This window comes from Chlorocebus sabaeus, chromosome 18 (genome assembly GCF_047675955.1).
Source record: "Chlorocebus sabaeus isolate Y175 chromosome 18, mChlSab1.0.hap1, whole genome shotgun sequence".
NCBI lineage: Eukaryota > Metazoa > Chordata > Mammalia > Primates > Cercopithecidae > Chlorocebus > Chlorocebus sabaeus.
This window is the reverse complement of record NC_132921.1, coordinates 5,227,501-5,244,817: the sequence shown is the minus strand read 5'-3', so window position 1 is coordinate 5,244,817 and position 17,317 is coordinate 5,227,501. Positions and strand designations below refer to the sequence as shown.

General features: G+C 48.6%; 2 protein-coding genes across 5 annotated transcripts in view; one reads left to right on the top strand and one right to left on the bottom strand.

Moving 5' to 3' along the window:
• Positions 1-4,445: 4,445 nt before the first annotated feature.
• On the bottom strand, positions 4,446-14,281 carry PTGR3 (prostaglandin reductase 3). Of its 2 annotated transcripts, none has more exons than XM_008013757.3 (2): positions 13,952-14,281; positions 4,446-7,476 (listed from the first exon to the last, which is right to left on the bottom strand). In XM_008013757.3, the coding sequence occupies exons 1-2, from the start codon at positions 14,173-14,175 to the stop codon at positions 6,552-6,554; spliced, it is 1,149 nt and encodes a 382-aa protein (XP_008011948.1). In that variant the 5' UTR covers positions 14,176-14,281; the 3' UTR covers positions 4,446-6,551. The 2 variants fall into 2 exon arrangements, with proteins under 2 accessions (XP_008011948.1, XP_037843941.1); XM_037988013.2 differs by lacking the exon at positions 13,952-14,281 and adding an exon at positions 13,527-13,945.
• A 1,606-nt stretch (positions 14,282-15,887) lies between these two features.
• TSHZ1 (teashirt zinc finger homeobox 1) overlaps positions 15,888-17,317 on the top strand; it is a 79,302-nt gene continuing 77,872 nt past the window's right edge. The window contains exon 1 of one of the 3 annotated variants that reach the window (XM_008013764.3): positions 15,888-16,339. Coding sequence is in view for 1 of the 3 variants with exons in the window: in XM_008013759.3 (XP_008011950.3) it covers positions 16,974-17,013 (40 nt within the window). In the remaining 2 variants the exon portion in view is untranslated. Of the gene's footprint in view, positions 17,014-17,317 lie in introns of all 3 variants that reach the window. The other 2 variants (XM_008013759.3, XM_037988011.2) reach the window with 2 other exon arrangements.

Genomic DNA, 17,317 nt, shown 5'->3' with positions numbered 1-17,317 from the left:
GCTTTGAAGGGCTTCTTTCTGACCCTTAATTATGATCTGTCATTTATACAGAATATAGGGTTCTTGCCACATGTGAGCATCAAATGTGGACCCACTGATGTCTTCCCCACGCATATCCCCTTCACCTTAAAATACTTCCTGCCATCAATGAGTGAATTCATCCCCCAAGGAACTGAGTCTACAGGATTCAGGGTTTGATTTTGTGTGGAACAGCAAATTCAAATGCTAGATATTCTGCTATGAAGGCAAAGATTATGATAGTCAAACACTATCAGCTTTCTATAGGCAAAAACATGTAGGTGAAATCCTTCTAGAGAATGAACGCTCTACACATGATTTTCTCTATTTGATTTTATTTGATTTATAAAAACACATTGATAGGAGCCCTTCCTTGTAGCATTAAAACTAAATTATGGATATTCAACCATTAATTCCATTGAGGCTGACTTGTTTGTTTTTAACTTTCAGAAGACTGTGATATTTAGACAACACAGAATCAAATGATCTGGAATCCTAATTGCGCTGGATTAGAGTTGAACACACTTTCATGGTCAGAACTGTGATACTTCTACTGGGTTTATCAACTCCTCCACAAAAAGATTTATAACAAAGGCCAATTGTTGTTCTGCAAACCCCTGGTCAGCCGTATCCCAAAGGACCCGGGCAGATGGTAAAGGGGACTGCAGAGAAGTCACCTGGTGGATGGGAGGGAATTGGCCATTGTCCGGGCTCCATGAGCTTGGACAGGGCACCTTTTCTCTCTGGGTCCCAGTTTTTTCATTCATAAAATGGGTAGAACTAGATTATTCTTTAAATCCCAAATTTCACAGTTTAAAAGCAATTGGGGCTGGTTGCAGTGGCTTATGCCACTGCACTTTGTAATCCCAGCACTTTGGATAGCCGAGGCAGGAAAGTCACTTGAGCCCAAGAGTTTGAGACCAGCCTGGGCAACAAGGGAGACCTTGTCTCTTCAAAAAAAAAAAAAAAAAAAAAAAATTAGTCAGGCATGGTAACGCACACCTGTAGTCTTAACTTTACTCAGGAGGCTGAGGTGGGAGGATCGCCTGGGCCCAGCAGGTCAAGGCTGCAGTGAACCGAGATCACGCTACTGTACTTCAGTCTGGGTGACAGAGCGAGACCCTTTCTCAAAAAAACAAAAACAAAAATAGAACTTGAGTCTTCTCATTCACAAGGGCCAGAGATGGGTGCAGGCTCCTTCCAGCTCTAGGTTTCTCTGGCAACCATGGACCTCCAGGGTTTCAGCATCTAGAGCAACCCCTCTTCTAAGGACACCATTCCTTACTCACGTTTCAACATCTCCCACCAACCAAAGAAACCATCCATTTGATCATTCTAAGACCCTGTTCAGTTCTTTAGGTGCCGAGGATAAGACACAATAATTTTATGAGGATTTTTCTGAGCTGTAAGCATAAATCCATCTTTCACATTAGATGCTACCACCTGTGTGCAGGATATTTTAATTATTTTAATTTCGTATCATTTCAAAGACACCATCAGATAGTGCTCCTCAAGGGAAATTTTGGCTTGGGGTGGAGGCACATGTTCAAATTTCTGTACTTAGGCCAGGTATGGTGGCTCATGCCTGTAATCCCAGCACTTTGGGAGGCCGAGGTGGGAGGATTGCTTGAGCCCAGGAGTTCGAGACCAGCCTGGGCAACGTGGTAAAACCTCATCTCTACTAAAAAATACAAAAAAAAAAAAAAAAAAAAAAAAAAAAAAAAAAATTAGCCATGCATGGTGATGCGCACCTGTAGTCCCAGCTATTCAGGAGACTGAGGTGGGAGGATGGCTTGAACCAGGGAGGCTGAGGTTGCAATAAGCTATGATTGTACCACTGCACTCCAGCCTGGGTGACAGCTGAGATCTTGTCTCAAAAACAAACAAACAAAAAAGTCCACCCAGTGCTTCTCAGCATACACGAAAACATACCGGTTTTCCCCAAACTCTGCTCACCATGATACTTGCCCTATGGCTTGAGGGCACCCCAACATGCTTCCTGAGGACAGTCAAGCCTCCTGGGATGCAGTGAGCTAGCACCGATGGGCAGGTCTATAATGGACAAGAATAGACTCGAGGACAGTGTGGACCACAAGGCCCCTTTAGTCTTGCCACTGTGTCACACTAGCTACTCAGCTAGGGAAGGAATTAAACAGGATTCAAGCAGACATAATTGAAATATGTACTTTTTTGACTTCCTGTGAATATCAACTACTACGAAGAATCGCTTGGTCTGACACATATTATTAAAATGTTGTGTTTTGTATAATTGTTTTTTTTTTTTTTTTTTGCCAACATTCCATAGTTGGTTCATGGTAACAGCAATAAGGTTCTCATGCCAAGCATTCCTCCTTTTACAAGAGGGATAGCATGATGCTATAAGCCTAGGAAAAATAAAATTCAAAGTTTAAAATGAAAAAAAAAATAGAATAAGACCTACTATTTGATAGCACAACAGGGTGACTATAAACAATAATAACTGTACATTTTAAAATAACTGAGTGTAGCTGGATTGTTTGCAACTCAATGGATAAATGCTTGAGGAGGCAGATACCCTATTCTCTATGATGTGCTATTTCACATTGCATGCCTGTTTCAAGACATCTCATGTACCCCATAAATATATACACCTTCTAGATACCCACAAAATTTAAAAATAGAAAAAAAATGAAAAAGTTTAAAGCGACCACACCAACTGTACTGATAATCCAGTTTAAAGCGACCACACCAACCCGTACTGATAATCCAGTTTTGTATTTTGACTTTTGAAATATGATCATAAACGTTTAATGCTGGGCCGTAACTAGGAAATTAGTTACTGAACATCTAACTTTCAACAAAAAAGTCCACGAAGTTTACATAGATAATTCTTGTGTTTAACTAATAAAATATTTAATAAAACGAGAGTAGAAAGTATAGAGAAGAAAATTATGAATTCATCAAATCAGGCCATTTTGCATCCAGATTGCATTCAGAAAACTTGTTTAACACCTAGGAGATTGTTATCCAAAGTTGATAGTGCCTGGTCTTTTTTTCATTGTTTTTGTTCTGAAAGCTGTGCATTACTCATCTATTTTTACAGAAGTCTGAAATACAGCATTTATCCCATATGTCCACATGGTAAAGTAATCAAGAAAAATATTTTCAGTGCTTAGCACCCCCACCCCAATTTAAAGGAAACCCTGACTGTAGTAAATTCATGCTAATTGAGAACTCCAGGGAAGGGGTTAAAACATTACCCAGGTACAAGTCGGGTGGCTATTATAAATGTTACCCAAATAAAAGCCAGAAACAGGAAGCCAAAAACCAGGTCCCTAAGGCAGGCACGTGTCTTAAATGATATCATTTGTCAAGTTTCCAGCATCTTGTGGTGGTGAACACAAAAAGGAGGTCTGTGTTGTACTGAGGACATTGCATCCTCATTAGCTGGAATGTTCCACAAGTACATAACGCAGGATTTTCATTTTAATAAGCAGCAGCTACTTGTCACTGCACTTTCATTAGATAAACACAGAATGTAATACTAATGACCATTTACAGAGACTCTATCCTACTCCTGAGGTACTTCATCCAGATGAAATCATATGACAATTTATAGAATATATGATGCAAAACTTCATTTCTTTGCAAACTATTCCCTGAAATTTTTTTTTTTAAATGAAGTCAGTTAACAGCAGTAGTCATCATCAAAGGAACCCCTAAATGACACTGCTGGTTTTTTCTGCCTGCAAAACAGGTTTGAACGAATAGCATTTGACTCTTTAGAAGTCATAACCAAATGGTAACAGATCACTGGGACTCCTCAGTTTCTCAGAGCCAAGCTCCTTCCACCCTGCCCGGCTGGTGACCTTAAGCCCTACATGCAGAGAAGTCCACACTGAGAAATAATTTACCCATTGGGATTGTTCCACCCTGGCCCCTTCTCTAAAACAAAGACTGACAATTGCCCTGAATTATGGATGTACTTTTTGTGATATGTATTACAGTTCACAAGAAAGGTGTTGAGACCATCGTACCATTTCACCTCCCATTAGAGGCTGGTCTTGAACAATAATCCCAGAAGATGAAACTGATGCTGAACTATGACCCTCAATTTACAAATCATTTTTCAAAAGAATAAAAAAAAGGTTAAACATATTTTTGGCATTATCTGAATGGGCGGAATCTTTCATGCTTGTTTTCTAAGAATAAGTGAAAACAGCATGCAGCGCACTTTCTTAGTTTGTGGAAAGAGAGAACATGAGGTTTTCAGATTGTATTTTATTTCAATCCTGGGTGTTTGAATTTTATTTTTACATAGCTGAATTTAGTATATTCCCTCAAAACATAATAAATTTCTATTCTGTAGCTTAAGGGATCCATCAGTTAAAATGTTGGTCTTTCATCTTTATTACCCCCCCATTAAAATGAAAGAAACCGAGACTCACTTCAGTTTCGAAGAAGCAATTTAATTGGTAATGCCCTTAGTCCCCAAGTCTTTACAAAGGGAGAAAGTACATTATTGCTTAGATTTCACACATCTATCTGCATAAGAGGCAACTAAGCCTTTTGGACACCGACTATGTTAAATTTAATAATATTCTTTGATTAGATTATTTTATTACAACATTTTTCCATTACCAGTCATTTCCTGTGCACAGTTACATTCATAAAACCTGCTCCCCCCCCCCTTTGTTTGTTTGTGAATGTAAAAGCGAGGCAAAGTCTCTTTCCGTGTTGCTGTGGCTGTTAGGTCTGAAAGGGACGGAGGAATAACTAAGCATCACACTGGACAGGCTCTCCTAGTCCTCTGCACCAGTAACCCTTTGCTATAATGAGGACACAAAGAGCCTCGTATCAGGCCGCTACCCTTCTTCATAACTCAAAAGCGTCACAGTGGCAATAGCCTCTAGTGCTATTTGTCTTTAGTGCAGTTGTGACACTTCGGCATGATCCATAATTTGGCAGCTATTTACCGTGACATTTCCCTTCAGTGCAGCCATAACATTCAGTGAAGCCATTATTTGGTTCCATTTACCATATAAATTGTATTGTTGTGCATGCATGCTAGCAGCTACATTAGGTACCTGAAAATGAGTAAATCTTGTAAAATACATACTAACAGCTATTCAGCAGTAGGATTTCCTTGTTCCTGAGATGGAAGGAAAGAAAAATTAAATACGGTCCCCAATTTTCCTAGAGCATCTTTAATTGCGTCCATATTTATTGAGCAGGTTAGATACACCGAAACCAAAGACTTTGAAAAATAATCTGGTGGGCTTCACCTTCAATTAGAAGGGCACCGTGGGGTTTCTGTGCAATGGTGACAGTGGCAGCAGTCTTCAGGGCACTAAAGGTTACGTGGGAAGCCGATGAGCCACAGGCGTGATTCAGAAGAGAGGGTGCAGGTTTTGCTGCTTTTCCCGTGTGGTCAGTGGGTGAATGTGGGACAGGCTGTAGTGCTAAGGAGCATCTCATTCCACCAGAACACGTGGAGAGGGAAACAGGAATGCAGAATGAGTGGCTGCTGTTCTGTTCCCAGAATCAGAGGTAACATATAGCTTCTAGTTTGAAAGCCTCTAAGGAAAAGCAAATGTATTCTTCCTTGAGATGACTGAGGTCCCTATAGTGCACAGGGCGATGGGACATGCCGTACCTCGGGCATCGCAGCACACTGTTATTAAGGCCTTGCGGTGTGCCTAGACAGTGTTTCCCTCCCGGGCCCGTGTTTTGTGGCGAACCCTCACTGTGAATGGAGCGCATACTTTTCTCTTTCCTGTGCCTATATTAATTTTAAGTCCCCCTAATCTCTGTGGTTTCCCTTTCCAAAACCTACTTTCTGTCTGTGTAAGTTTTCAACAGTAATTTGCTGCTTCAGAGGAAAGAGAACATTTCCATTTCACATGTGCCTTACCAGGGGGATGGTAGATAAAAGCCATTACGTGCTACTTCTTCAACACACATCTGTGTTCACAGAATCATTTTTCTAATAACAAAATCAAATTTGGGAGGAAATTCCCCCACATGTCCATTTAGATAGTTGGTTAGTGATTTATAGAAAAAAAAAGAGCATTTCCTGAGGATACAGATTCTGAAAATATATGGCTGGCTTTTGCTACACTTCTCACTCATGAACTGCTTATGAGCGTAAGACCAAATTCTCCCAAAGCAAAGATTCTTTCGGGAACCACTTTCAAAACTGATTTTAAAATCTGATCAAGCTGAAGACACACTGACTCGATCAGATCTGGCATCAGGAATGAATTTAGTTCCCTGCAACAACAAAATCTGGAACGAGACCATCCATGACTAAAGAATTGAATGTAAGCGTTTTCCCTCTCAGCCATGGAGGGAAGTTTTATTAGCACTTTTTTTTCCCCCCAAGGGAAGAGGAGGAGGAGGAGGAGGAGGAGGACAGACCTATTCATTAACACCTTACTTTTGTTTTAAGAAATATTATATCCATTACCAACTAAAAATAAATTGATTTGAGTAATTCTGAGACATAAAGTGCCCATTTTCTTTTTCCCTTGATTTATGTCATTGTTCTGTTTTTACAGCTTACTGTTGACAGAGTGAGGTAATTCAACTACAATTTTTCCAGTGTTTTTTCCCATGTACATATAATTGACAGCACGGAATATGGACTCCAGGCCAGTAAACCTGCCCTCTGGAGACAGATCTCCAAGGTCCACCTCACAAACCAGGTCTCCACTCGCACACATCTCAAGCAAGTGCCCCATGGCTGCTTCATACTTAGAAAGGTAATGGTTCAGGAAGAAGCCCTGCACGCTGGCAGATTTCTTGAGCAGTTTGGCTGGCAATGTTCCTGCTTTCACAGGCGAAAGGCCAGTAGGAGTTTGGTAGCCAGAGATGAACCCTATTACTATCAAGCGCCCTTTGGTAGCCAGGGCGTCTACAGCCAAGTCAAACATGGCTCCCCCAACAGATTCATAGACCACATCGACGCCTTCAGGGTACTCCTGCTTAAGGACGGTACCTACGGGTTCAGTGTTATAGTTGATGGGACGATCACAGCCAACAGATTTCAGAAAAGCAGACTTTTCATCAGAAGAGCAGGTTCCAATTACATGGCACTTTGCCTTCTTTGAAAGCTGCACGGCAAACTGGCCTGTTCCCCCAGCTGCTGCTGTCACCAAAACTTTTTTCCCTTCCGACAGTTCCCCGAGCTCTTTCAGGCTGATGTATGCGGTGGTGCCACTTACCAGCAGGGTAAGATACTCGGGTTTCACTGAGGGCACTGGAGTTGCAATGTTGGCAGGCACAACTGTGTACTCAGCAAAAGAACCAGGTGCCATGTAAGCCACAGCTTGGCCAACTGTGTATCTGGCACTAGCAGAGAGGCCTAGGGCCACCACCTCCCCAATGCCTTCGAAACCTATGTCAAAGGGAGGCTTAACTGAGGGGTCATAGCGGCCTGCTGAATAGTTGATGTCAGATGCGTTAACACCAACAAATCTAAAAGAAAACAAACAAACAAATATATTACGATGGGTTTTTTGTTAGGCACTTAGATTCTGCTTAGAGAAATTCCTCTAGTTCTGGCTACTGTGGAGGGGTTGCTAAGCTATACAATCTGATCGAATTTGAGAAAATTAGTCCTGCTGCCCAGATTAAAAAAAGAAATTACACAAGTATTAGTTCAACATGCTTTGTACTCAGTTTTTGGCATATTTTATCCTGTCATCAGTTTAGAAATAATTTCATATCATTTTAAATGGCAAGTTGTTTGTTTCACATGCCATTTATTTCTGTTTTCTTTCAAAAGTAGAAATAAGCAAAAAAAAAAAAAAAAAAAAGAAAAAAGAAAAAAAGAGTCAGGAAGTTCTCATTATATATAAACTTCATTGGAGCTGTGAGTTGGAAATTAATTGGCCTCTTAACAAAGATGTTAAAAACAACACTGGGATAAAATATATTCAAAGAAGTAGACTTGTATTGATTCTGGCAACAATTTAACACTTAAGATAATAATAGTAATGACAATGATATTATTAAAGATTGATGGAATGTGCAAGGTCACTGGTTGCTACATGTTCCTGCAGGGGTTGTTTGAAGCACTGTTAAAGTGGCTGTCGCAAATTTTCTTTCTGTTGTAACTACATCCAGTGTGAAAATACGCATTTTGATTAATTGAACAAAAATTGGGTAGAGCGATTTTTATGAAACATTCAACATTTCACAGTCCTTTTCAGATGAAAAGGAAAGCAAATCGTCACTATATTTTTCCTCAACAAGAAGCAGAGACATAACTTGATTAATACCAGATGATTATTTTCATTTTGGTATCCAGAGTCCATTTAATTGCGAGGCCAGTGTTTTTCCCAGCCTTTTTCATCTCAGTATACCTCATAACAAAAATATCGTGATACATAGGAGGAAAAAAGCCATCTACTAAGAATGTCAGGAGGTGGCTTAGACACATAACGGAAGACCCTAAAAATGTCATTTCCACCTGTAATAGAATGAAAAGGTAATAGTAACTGGTGGCAGGAGGAAAGCTGTTAAGTAGGTCATTTTGAAGGAATTCACTTTTAACTTAATAAACCAAAACTGCCCTGTATGCGATACACTTTCACCGTGATATAGATAATACTCTGCGCTTATAAATGCTCACTTATGATCATCCCCCGTGTATCTACAGGACAGAAAAGTCTCTGTACATTGCAGAAATAAGAACACGGGGAGCAACTGCTTTCTGTGATGTCAAGCTGCATTCAGACGCCTGCACACCACACAGCCTCAATAACACCCCACACAATTCCATACCCATAGAAGATACACAATCACGAGAAGAGGGGAAGATGAGTTTTGCTGGTTTCTCATTTGGCATTTAATATCAAGATGCCTATGTTCTATTTTTTTTCCCTACATTCTATTTTTAGAGAAGGGAAAAAGAACCTGCCATCTTTCCTTTAAATTTACATAATTTTCAAGGCCTGGTGTTTTAAAAAGGGCCCACTTCCCGGGAGCTTGCTTCTGGACTTCACAGCAGCAGCCCAGGGCAGAGCCAGCTGGAGCCGTCTCCGCGCCTCTGCCTTAGGCTGTAAAGCAAACTCCAGGAAAGGTGCCCATGGGGGTGGAAGTGATGGCAGGGTTTGCTCTGGAGGTGGGGGGCCGACCCACTGCCAGTTGTGTTCTGTGCAATCCTTTGCCCATGATTAACCCTTCCCACGCCCTTCATCCCTCCCGGCTTGTCCCCCTGGTGTCTCTGCAGTACCAAAGGCAGTCGCCGCCCCTCTGCAGGGAGACCTCGCCTTGGGCTCGGAGGGACGCCCGGGCGGCCAGCCCCTCTGCGAAGGCAGCCCTCGGGGTCCTCCCCACCTCGGAATGGGCACGCCCTGGGGGCTCTGCAGGAGGAAAATGCAACTCCCCCTCTCCCCGCCCCAGGCTGTGGTTCGCCACTTCCTGGGAAGAGGTGGAGAGAGGCAGCAGGACGCACACCGGAGCAGCCTGGGGAGCGCGCACACGCGCTGGACCGGGTTAGCAGAGGCCAAGTTTGGGAGGGGGGAGTGGGGCTCTGTTGGGAGCTGGGGTGGCTGCAGCCAGCGGCTGCTTGAGTTTGCCAGGGGGCTTTGCTTGAAAAACCACACCAAACATCGTAGTTATTCGCAAGGGCAAGCGCTGGAGCAGTGGCAGCAGACCAGCGGGGCCCGTGTGCCCGTCCAGGCTCCGTCCGTCCAACTCCCTCTCCCTCAGAAGTGCCTGCCGCCGCAGTCCTCAGCTCCAGCCGTGCAGTCCTGCGGCCTCCCCACCGCCACCACGGAGAGGGGGATCATTGAACCCAACTCCAGGGCGGGCCGGGACCGCGCAGGCCGGGCTCTGTGGTAGAGCGGAGGCTCCTCAGGCCTGCGACCATGACCTCGGCCTCTCCGGGCCGGGCAGCGGCCCCCGGCAGGCGCGCCCAGTCGGTGCCCTTCGTCCCAGCGCTGGCCGCGCAGCTCTGCCTGTGTGGACAAGTTCTCTCCGAGTCCCGCACACGCGGCGCGCCGGAGCGCAGTGGCCGCCAGACAGGGCCCGCTGGCGGCTTGACCATGACCTTGGCCTCGCAGGCACCCCCATTTCTCACCCTTGCTCTCCCACCCTGCCGTCTTCTAAACTGTCTGCGTCGTCGGTGAAGGAGGCTTAGGCTGGCTGACGGCAAGCGCCCGCGGTGGCTCGGTTGGCTCCTCGCACCGCGCCCTCTCCCTGGTCTCCCTGCCCCCGGTTCGCTGACCCCACCTCCACCGGGATCCCCTTTTTGACACAGCTTCACACCCGAAGCTGTTGGGGACCCTCCACAGCCCGGGACCCGCCTGAGTCCTTACCTCTGCGTGAGCGTCCGCAGCTCGCGCCTTCTGCTCCACCAGAAACAAGTTCAAGCGCAGCCGGCGCAAAGCGAACGGGGGGCTTGGGACGCGGAGCAGGGGCGGAAGGGCCAGGGAGCCACAGAAAGACAAGAAAGACACGCTGGGAAGGATGCGAGCATTTGGAGACCCTCCCTGTAACCCCCTTTAATTAAAAATATGTGCATGCAATGAGGGCAGGATTCCAGTAATCCGACGGGAGGACCCACTTGAGACTAAAATCCAGGAACCCCAGGAAAAAAGAATAGGACCGGCGCAGGCATTCTCCAAATCTATACCCTTCTAGAATCACCAGCTTATATGTACTAAAAAGTGCTAAACTCCCTCGTCTTGTTTACTGAGAAACAGAGCGATCCTGCGGAGGGGAGGGGAACGCTTTCCTCTGAACAAAAACCAAAGGCGAGGATTCAAGTCCAGAGTAAAAGCCTTCAATACTGGGAGACAAAACAAAGTCGCCCAAACCAGACCTGCCTTAAGAAAAAAAAAAAGAAAAAAAAGAAAAGGAAAGAAAGGAAAAAAGAGAAATAAACGAAGAAGGAAAAGGAAGACAAGAAAAAAAAAGTGGAGGGGGGGGATCTCAGCCTGGAGAGTCGGCACAAAATACTGTTCCCCTCCCGTAAGCAACAAACCGTTCATCAAAAACGCCTTCCCCATCCCCCACCTTCCCTTAGCCATTCCTACAAACTCTTTGGTCCATTATCTTACACTTGAGCAGAAAATCCTTAGAAATATTTGGAAACGAAATAATCTGTCACCTTCTTACGAAAAAAGCTAAAAATAGTGCATAAACTGACTTAACCTGGGGGTGTCTCTTTCTTTTTCTTTTCTGAAGACTGAGCGTAGAGGGGGAGATGGGAAGTTGTTCTCGGATACACAAAACAGTAAGGTAAGAACTGGATAAAGGACCATCAATTATACATTCTATAGGGATTTTATACACCCCTTCTTACATCTTTTCTAAATAGTAAACTTTATTATCCTAAATCAATGTCTAGCTTACAAGCACATCCCTCCCTGTGAATGAAGAATTTGTATTTTCTGCTAAGATGCAATGAAATGTGCAAATGGTTCACTGAAATAAAAAAAAAAAGAGTACAATTAAAACCTCCAAACATCTTTCCAAATAAGTGAATTTAAGCTTACTCAATTCATTCTAGAGCGGATTTTATGACGATAAAAATGAGAAGCACTTGCATAAAATTTAAAGCAATTAACATTGCTTAGGGGAGATTTGGTCTAGGATTAAAATGAACTAACATGCAGTGAATTATTAAGCCTCTATTCTTAAAAAATTCGGTAAAATGTTACATCCACTGACACTGTTTGCAAGAATACAGGATCTTCCTACAACGTGGTGGTGGGAGCAGATTTTCCAACAGAGTAGGGAAAGGGGGAGGCAAAGATTCCGTCCCCTCCCAACTCAAAAGAAAACTGGCCCCATTCTTTTCCGTTAAGGATTCAAGGAAGAAACTAGAGGTCAGGTTGTTCATATGGAGATACTATTTATATTAAAGGGATTCTTGGCATGTGTGCAGGGAAAAAAGAGGCATGGATTTTACAGTTGAGCACGCTGAGGAGCTCCAAACATGGGAGTCTGCACTCCCGCGCTCTGACCACAGAATTCAGGGATCCACCTGTCTCCTGCCCCGGGACCAACCCTGGTGATCCAGCGCAGGCAGTGCCTAGGCACCCTGGTTCTGCCTCTCTCCCCAGGGAAGAACTTACCCTTTGGGGAAGGGGAAAGGGAGGGGTCCCAGGGCAGAAGTAAGCCTGAAGGAAGGGGAATCACAGGAGGAAAAAACCCCACAAAGCTGATTAACACTCGCAGGTAGAGAGGCCCAGGAGACCCAGCGCAGGTCGGCAGGAGCCCTCTCCACCTCTCCACCGAAGGCGGGTGGTCCCACCAGGCTGTGGCTTATAGTTCTCTAACGTCCCACCTTCCTCCTGCCCCTCCTCGCTCAGTCGCCTCCTCCCCATATCACACTATTTCCAAAAGGAATTTTATTCACAAACGTGTATATGTGTTTATACTAGTGTTTGCAGTCAAGAATATACTTTATCAGAGGGAGAAAAAGGGAAAAACCCTGTGTGGAACTTCTTGCCCGTCAAAGTTTGTTGGGAAATCTTTTCAGTCTGGTGTCATTTCAACTTCTAGCAAATCACTCGTGCGTTTGGTGTGCTCCCCGTGAAAACACACTCAAGCCCTTCTTTTTAGCTGGGCTGTGTGCACATTCTCAACAGCACTGGCATTTCATCCCATAATGAATCAATCCTCTGCTGAGTCCACAGCCAATGCAAACATTTTCAAGGATCCCTACACACTCCCCTTTAAGCCATTCCAGACCAGTCCCCCACTCCCGCCTCCACACAATCCCACCCATGGTTCAAATCATTCTTCGCAAAAGGTTTCCAAAAGTTATATACCCTGATCAGCATTCTTCCATACTACAGTCTTGTTAGGAAGGCTAATAGGAATCTCGAAAATGGACAGATTAAATGCTACACCAAGCTACTTAGGAAAGGTATATTTAGTCCTTCAGTCCGTGCATGGGACTTTGTGGTACTTTCTAGCACAGAATTTACAAAAAAGTTACAGTCAGAACTTACTCCTCCCCTTCAATATCATTATTCAACTTGAAACATGCAGCACTGTAACCATTTCGATGGGACTTTGCAGGCCTCTGCAGAGGGCAGAGAGGAGCGCCTTGCCAGCCAAGTCGGGCAGCCAGGGACCCACGGAGCAGAGACCCAAGCGGGCATGGCTCCGATACAGAGTGATGTCCGTTTCCTCCCTGTTGTTTCGCCAGTTACTAAAGATGAGTGAGGCGGAAACACACTACGGTGGGGAGCGTGGGGGGTGGAAGAGCCAGAAGGTCTCGCAACAACCCAGTGTCACCTGAATGTCTGCAAAACGTGCTAGCAAAGGCAGCCATGCCCCCACCCCGACCCTCGCCCAGCTGCCCAGGACACCCGCCACGCGGGGGTCATTACACTCAGGGGACAGACAACAGTCACGCTGCACTGACAACACTCAGACAACACCGGCGAGGTGCACACCCACACACCCAACACCAGGCTCCGCCACTGCCAGGCGGCTGCCAACCTGGAGGGAACAGGGAAAGCCAGCCGGGTCCCAGCCTCCTTCCTCCAAAGCACGTTTACCTAAACGTCGCAGTTTGCGTCCAGGCTGCTCCCGCTCCACCCTAAAGATTATGTCAACGCAGGAACTGTGGGTGCGCGCAGGCGGGCCGGCGGGGAGCCTCCCCTTCTGGGTCCCGTCGGTTTTATTTCGGGAGCGGGAGGGGGAGGAGGGAGGGCTGGAGGAGGGGAGGGGAATCCCAAATTAAAATAACCCTCAGTTATGAGGACGTTCGGTGATATCGGATATTCACACCAGCAACAGTCACATCACATTCTCCTTCGCCAGATGGCGGCGGGTTCAACTTCCCGGGATCTCGCAAAGTCAGGCTGTGCGCCCGAGCGCGCGCCGGAGTGTGGGCACGCGGGCGGGCTGGGGACGGCGGGAGCGGCGCTGCGCGAGCCGGGGGCGAGGACGGGGTCGTGGGGCGGGAGGGCGCCGGGCTCACCGGTTCCGGACGAGGAGGTCTCCGTCCCCGGGGAGAGGCACCGGGCAGTCCCGGCTCAGGGTGACGGCCTCGCGGAAGTTGGGGCTCAGCCGGGTCACCACCAGCTTCTGCATGGCTCGGGGAATGGCGGAGCCCTGGAAGTCCAGGAAGTGGCGGGCGTACGACATGTCCACGATGGCCCGGGTCCCGGAGGACGCCAGCCGCAGCATGGCCCGCGCCTCCATCCGCTCTCTGCGCCGACGCTGGCCGGGGTCGGGCCCCGCCCGGGCCGCTCGGCTCGCTGTGCTCTGCTCGGCTAGGGCGGGCGGGTCCGCCCCTCCTCCGGCCGGCGCCCTCCCCCTGGCTCCCCCCTCTTCCCCGCGTCGCCCGCTCCCGCTCCCCCCACCTTCCCGGCGCCGGCGCAGCCCCCGCGAACCCGGGCGCACCACCCCGGGTGTCCCGGCCTGGGGACCGCTGTTGCCCCGGCCGCTGCTCCTTTAATCTTTTTGTTTTGGTTTGAATCTGCTCGGCGCAGACTGGCCAAGGATCCTCTCCGCCCTCCCCCTTCCTCCTGGCGCGGGAGAGGCACCGGATATCCCCACCCTCCTTGGGCTCTAAAAGCCGGATTTGACTCCTCTTGGGCAAGGGGCGGGGGGGCGGCGGGCAAGGGGGGACGGGGAACTCGCGCGTCCCACGGTCGTCCGCGGCCCCGAGCCGGCGGCAACCCCGGGCGTCCCCGGAGTGGCGCGGCGGCCGGCGCAGGCGCCTCCCCTTCCCGTGCGAAGCGTTCACTTCCTTGCAAGGTGGTACGAATCAACCCCGAGCGCGGCCCGGGCGGCGGGGCACGACCGGGGGCCCCGGGCTGGGCGGGGAGCCCCTGCCGCCGCCGCCGCCGCACGCGCACCCGCACCGACCGCGGGGCGGGGAAAAGTCCAGTGCCTCCCGCGCCCCAGGCTGGTGGCTTCCTGTCCCCGGAACGCCTTGCCCGTGCCTTCTGTCCACGGTCTGTCCCATGCAAGTTGCACGAACTAAGCCATTTTATTTATTTTGGCCTAGATTTCATGTTTTTCCATGAACGTTTTAAGTAGCTCTACAAGACTGTTACAGGTTTCCCACTGGGAGAGAACACACATATTGAAAACCAGAAGGCCAAACTCCCAGAGTACAGACACATTTTAAAGTTCTAGGTGGGAATGCCGAGAGACCTAAATGAATTGGAGACGTTGCAGTGATGTGTGAGGACCTCATTTTCGAACACAGCTAGAAAGATCTGTCGTTCCATCGTGTCCGTTTTCTCCCTACTGGAGTGCATTGACCAAGTATCAATTCACTTTTCATAGAGGGTCCAAATATTTCCACACTTTTCTGTGATGAGCTAAGTCCATCTTTAAATTTTATTTATATTGTAAATTTTAATTTTAAAAATTATTACTTTTCGGTTACCCACTAATTACCAAAATATAAAAGCCACTCTGGGCTCCTCCCCAGCCAAAGCTAACCCCTAACCTGAGATTGCAAAAGCGACACAGGTATTTTTTTCCCCCCAAATGTAGGACATGCTTCACCCAAGGGTAGTTTGGATGCACGTGGTTGAGTGTGTATGAATGTGCAAGTGTGTGTATGTGTATGTGTGTGTGTTGGGGGGGACTAACAGGTTTTAAAATCTGCAGGAACTAATGTCTACTTAACTTAGAACATATGGGTTTTACCCGGTATCAGCCAGTGGATTACAGTAACAACACTGAATGTCTTCCTCCAATGTACAGTCTTTTATGTTATGCTGTATTAAGATTTCTTTTTTTTTTTTGTCATATTGTTTAGCTCCGAAAAAAAGAAAACAAAGCAATTAAAAAGATTGACAGGTATGGTTTGTGAGAGACCTATTTGTAATTGTCAGGGTGACGTTGGCGAGAGGAGGAGGAGTAAAATCTGAAGCAGGAAAAGCAGCTCGATGTGTCTGTCTATCAGTTGAGACTGTCTGAAAGCTCTGCGATCCGAATGTGTGTTATATTTCACTGAAAAGAGGAGAGAGCGAGAGTGCATCTCCCTCTCTCCCAGGAGTTTGGGGGGGGGGAACAGTCCACGCTCATCTCGCCCACCCAGTGAATGTCTGCTCTTCACCCCCTTTGCACACACTCTCCGGGTTGTTATTGCCTTTTTTTTTCTTGGAAGGGGGGTGCTTTTTGTGTATTTTTCAAATTTTTTTCTGTTGGAAGATCAAGACCGGCCAAAAATCCATGATCAAAATGTGTTTGCATTAGATTTCGCATTGGAAGAAGCGGCGATCCTGGCGGCCAAGCCCCCCGGGAGGAAGCGCGGGGCACCAAGTGGCGCTCTGGCGGGGTGACACTGTTTGATCTGTGACTGTTTGGAAGGTGGAGCGGCGCCTGACATCTCCCCCCGGCGCATGTATGTACGGGGGCTTCACTCCTCTGTCTTGTTTGCTTTCTTCCTCTTAGACTAAGTGCGGGGAGAAAAAGGACAGCCTGGATCGGCCTCGCTGGCGCACAATGAGAAAGCTGCGACCCGCGCACTAAAAACACTCGCCGCGACCCCCAAACAGCGAGAAGCGAGGGGGAGAGAAAGTTGCGCTCGGCGACTCTCGGCTCGCGGAAGAAGGCGCAGGGGAGCGCCCGGAGCGGCGCGCCCGGAGGAGCGCCCGCCCAGCAGCAGCGCGGCGGCGGGGAGGCGGCAGCATGGAGCGCGGGCCGCGGGCCGGCCCGCCGAGCGCCCGCCGCTGCGCCCGCGGCCCGCGCCGGGGATGACTCCGGGCTCGGCGCCCAGGCCCCGCGCGCTCCGCCCGCAGCCCGGCGGCCGGGACGCGGCCCGCGCGGCCGCCGCCGCCGCCTCCTGAGCGGCCCCGGGCGCGGCGGTCCATGCGAGCGGCTCCCCGCGGTCCGCGGCGCGCCCGGAGCCCGGAGCCCGCGGGGACGAGGCTAAAGTTGGGCGCGCCGCGGAGTTGCGCCCGCGCCCGGGGCCCCGCGTCCCCGCGCCCCGCGAACTCCGGCGGCGGCTGAGGCGACGGCTGCGGCGGCCGAGCAGCATGCCGAGGAGGAAGCAGCAGGCCCCCCGGCGCTCGGCAGGTAACCGGCGCGCGGCCCGCGCCGCGGGGAGTGGGCGCCGGGAGGAGTAGGAGCAGGAGGAGGGGGCTTCGCGGGCCGAGGTGCGGGACGTGGGCCGCGGGCCGCCCCAAGCTAGGGAGCGGAGGCCCAGCCTGCGCTGGCCACGGTCGTCTAGAGGCTGCGGTCGCCGTCCTCTCCCGCACCCCCAACCTGGGCCGGCGCGTGGAGCAGAGAAACTTCGCGGTGCTTCTCTGCGCTGCGGGAAGCCTGGATGGCTGGGGGAGGCCGGGGGCCGCGGGACGGCGGGTGCTTCTGGCTACCTCGG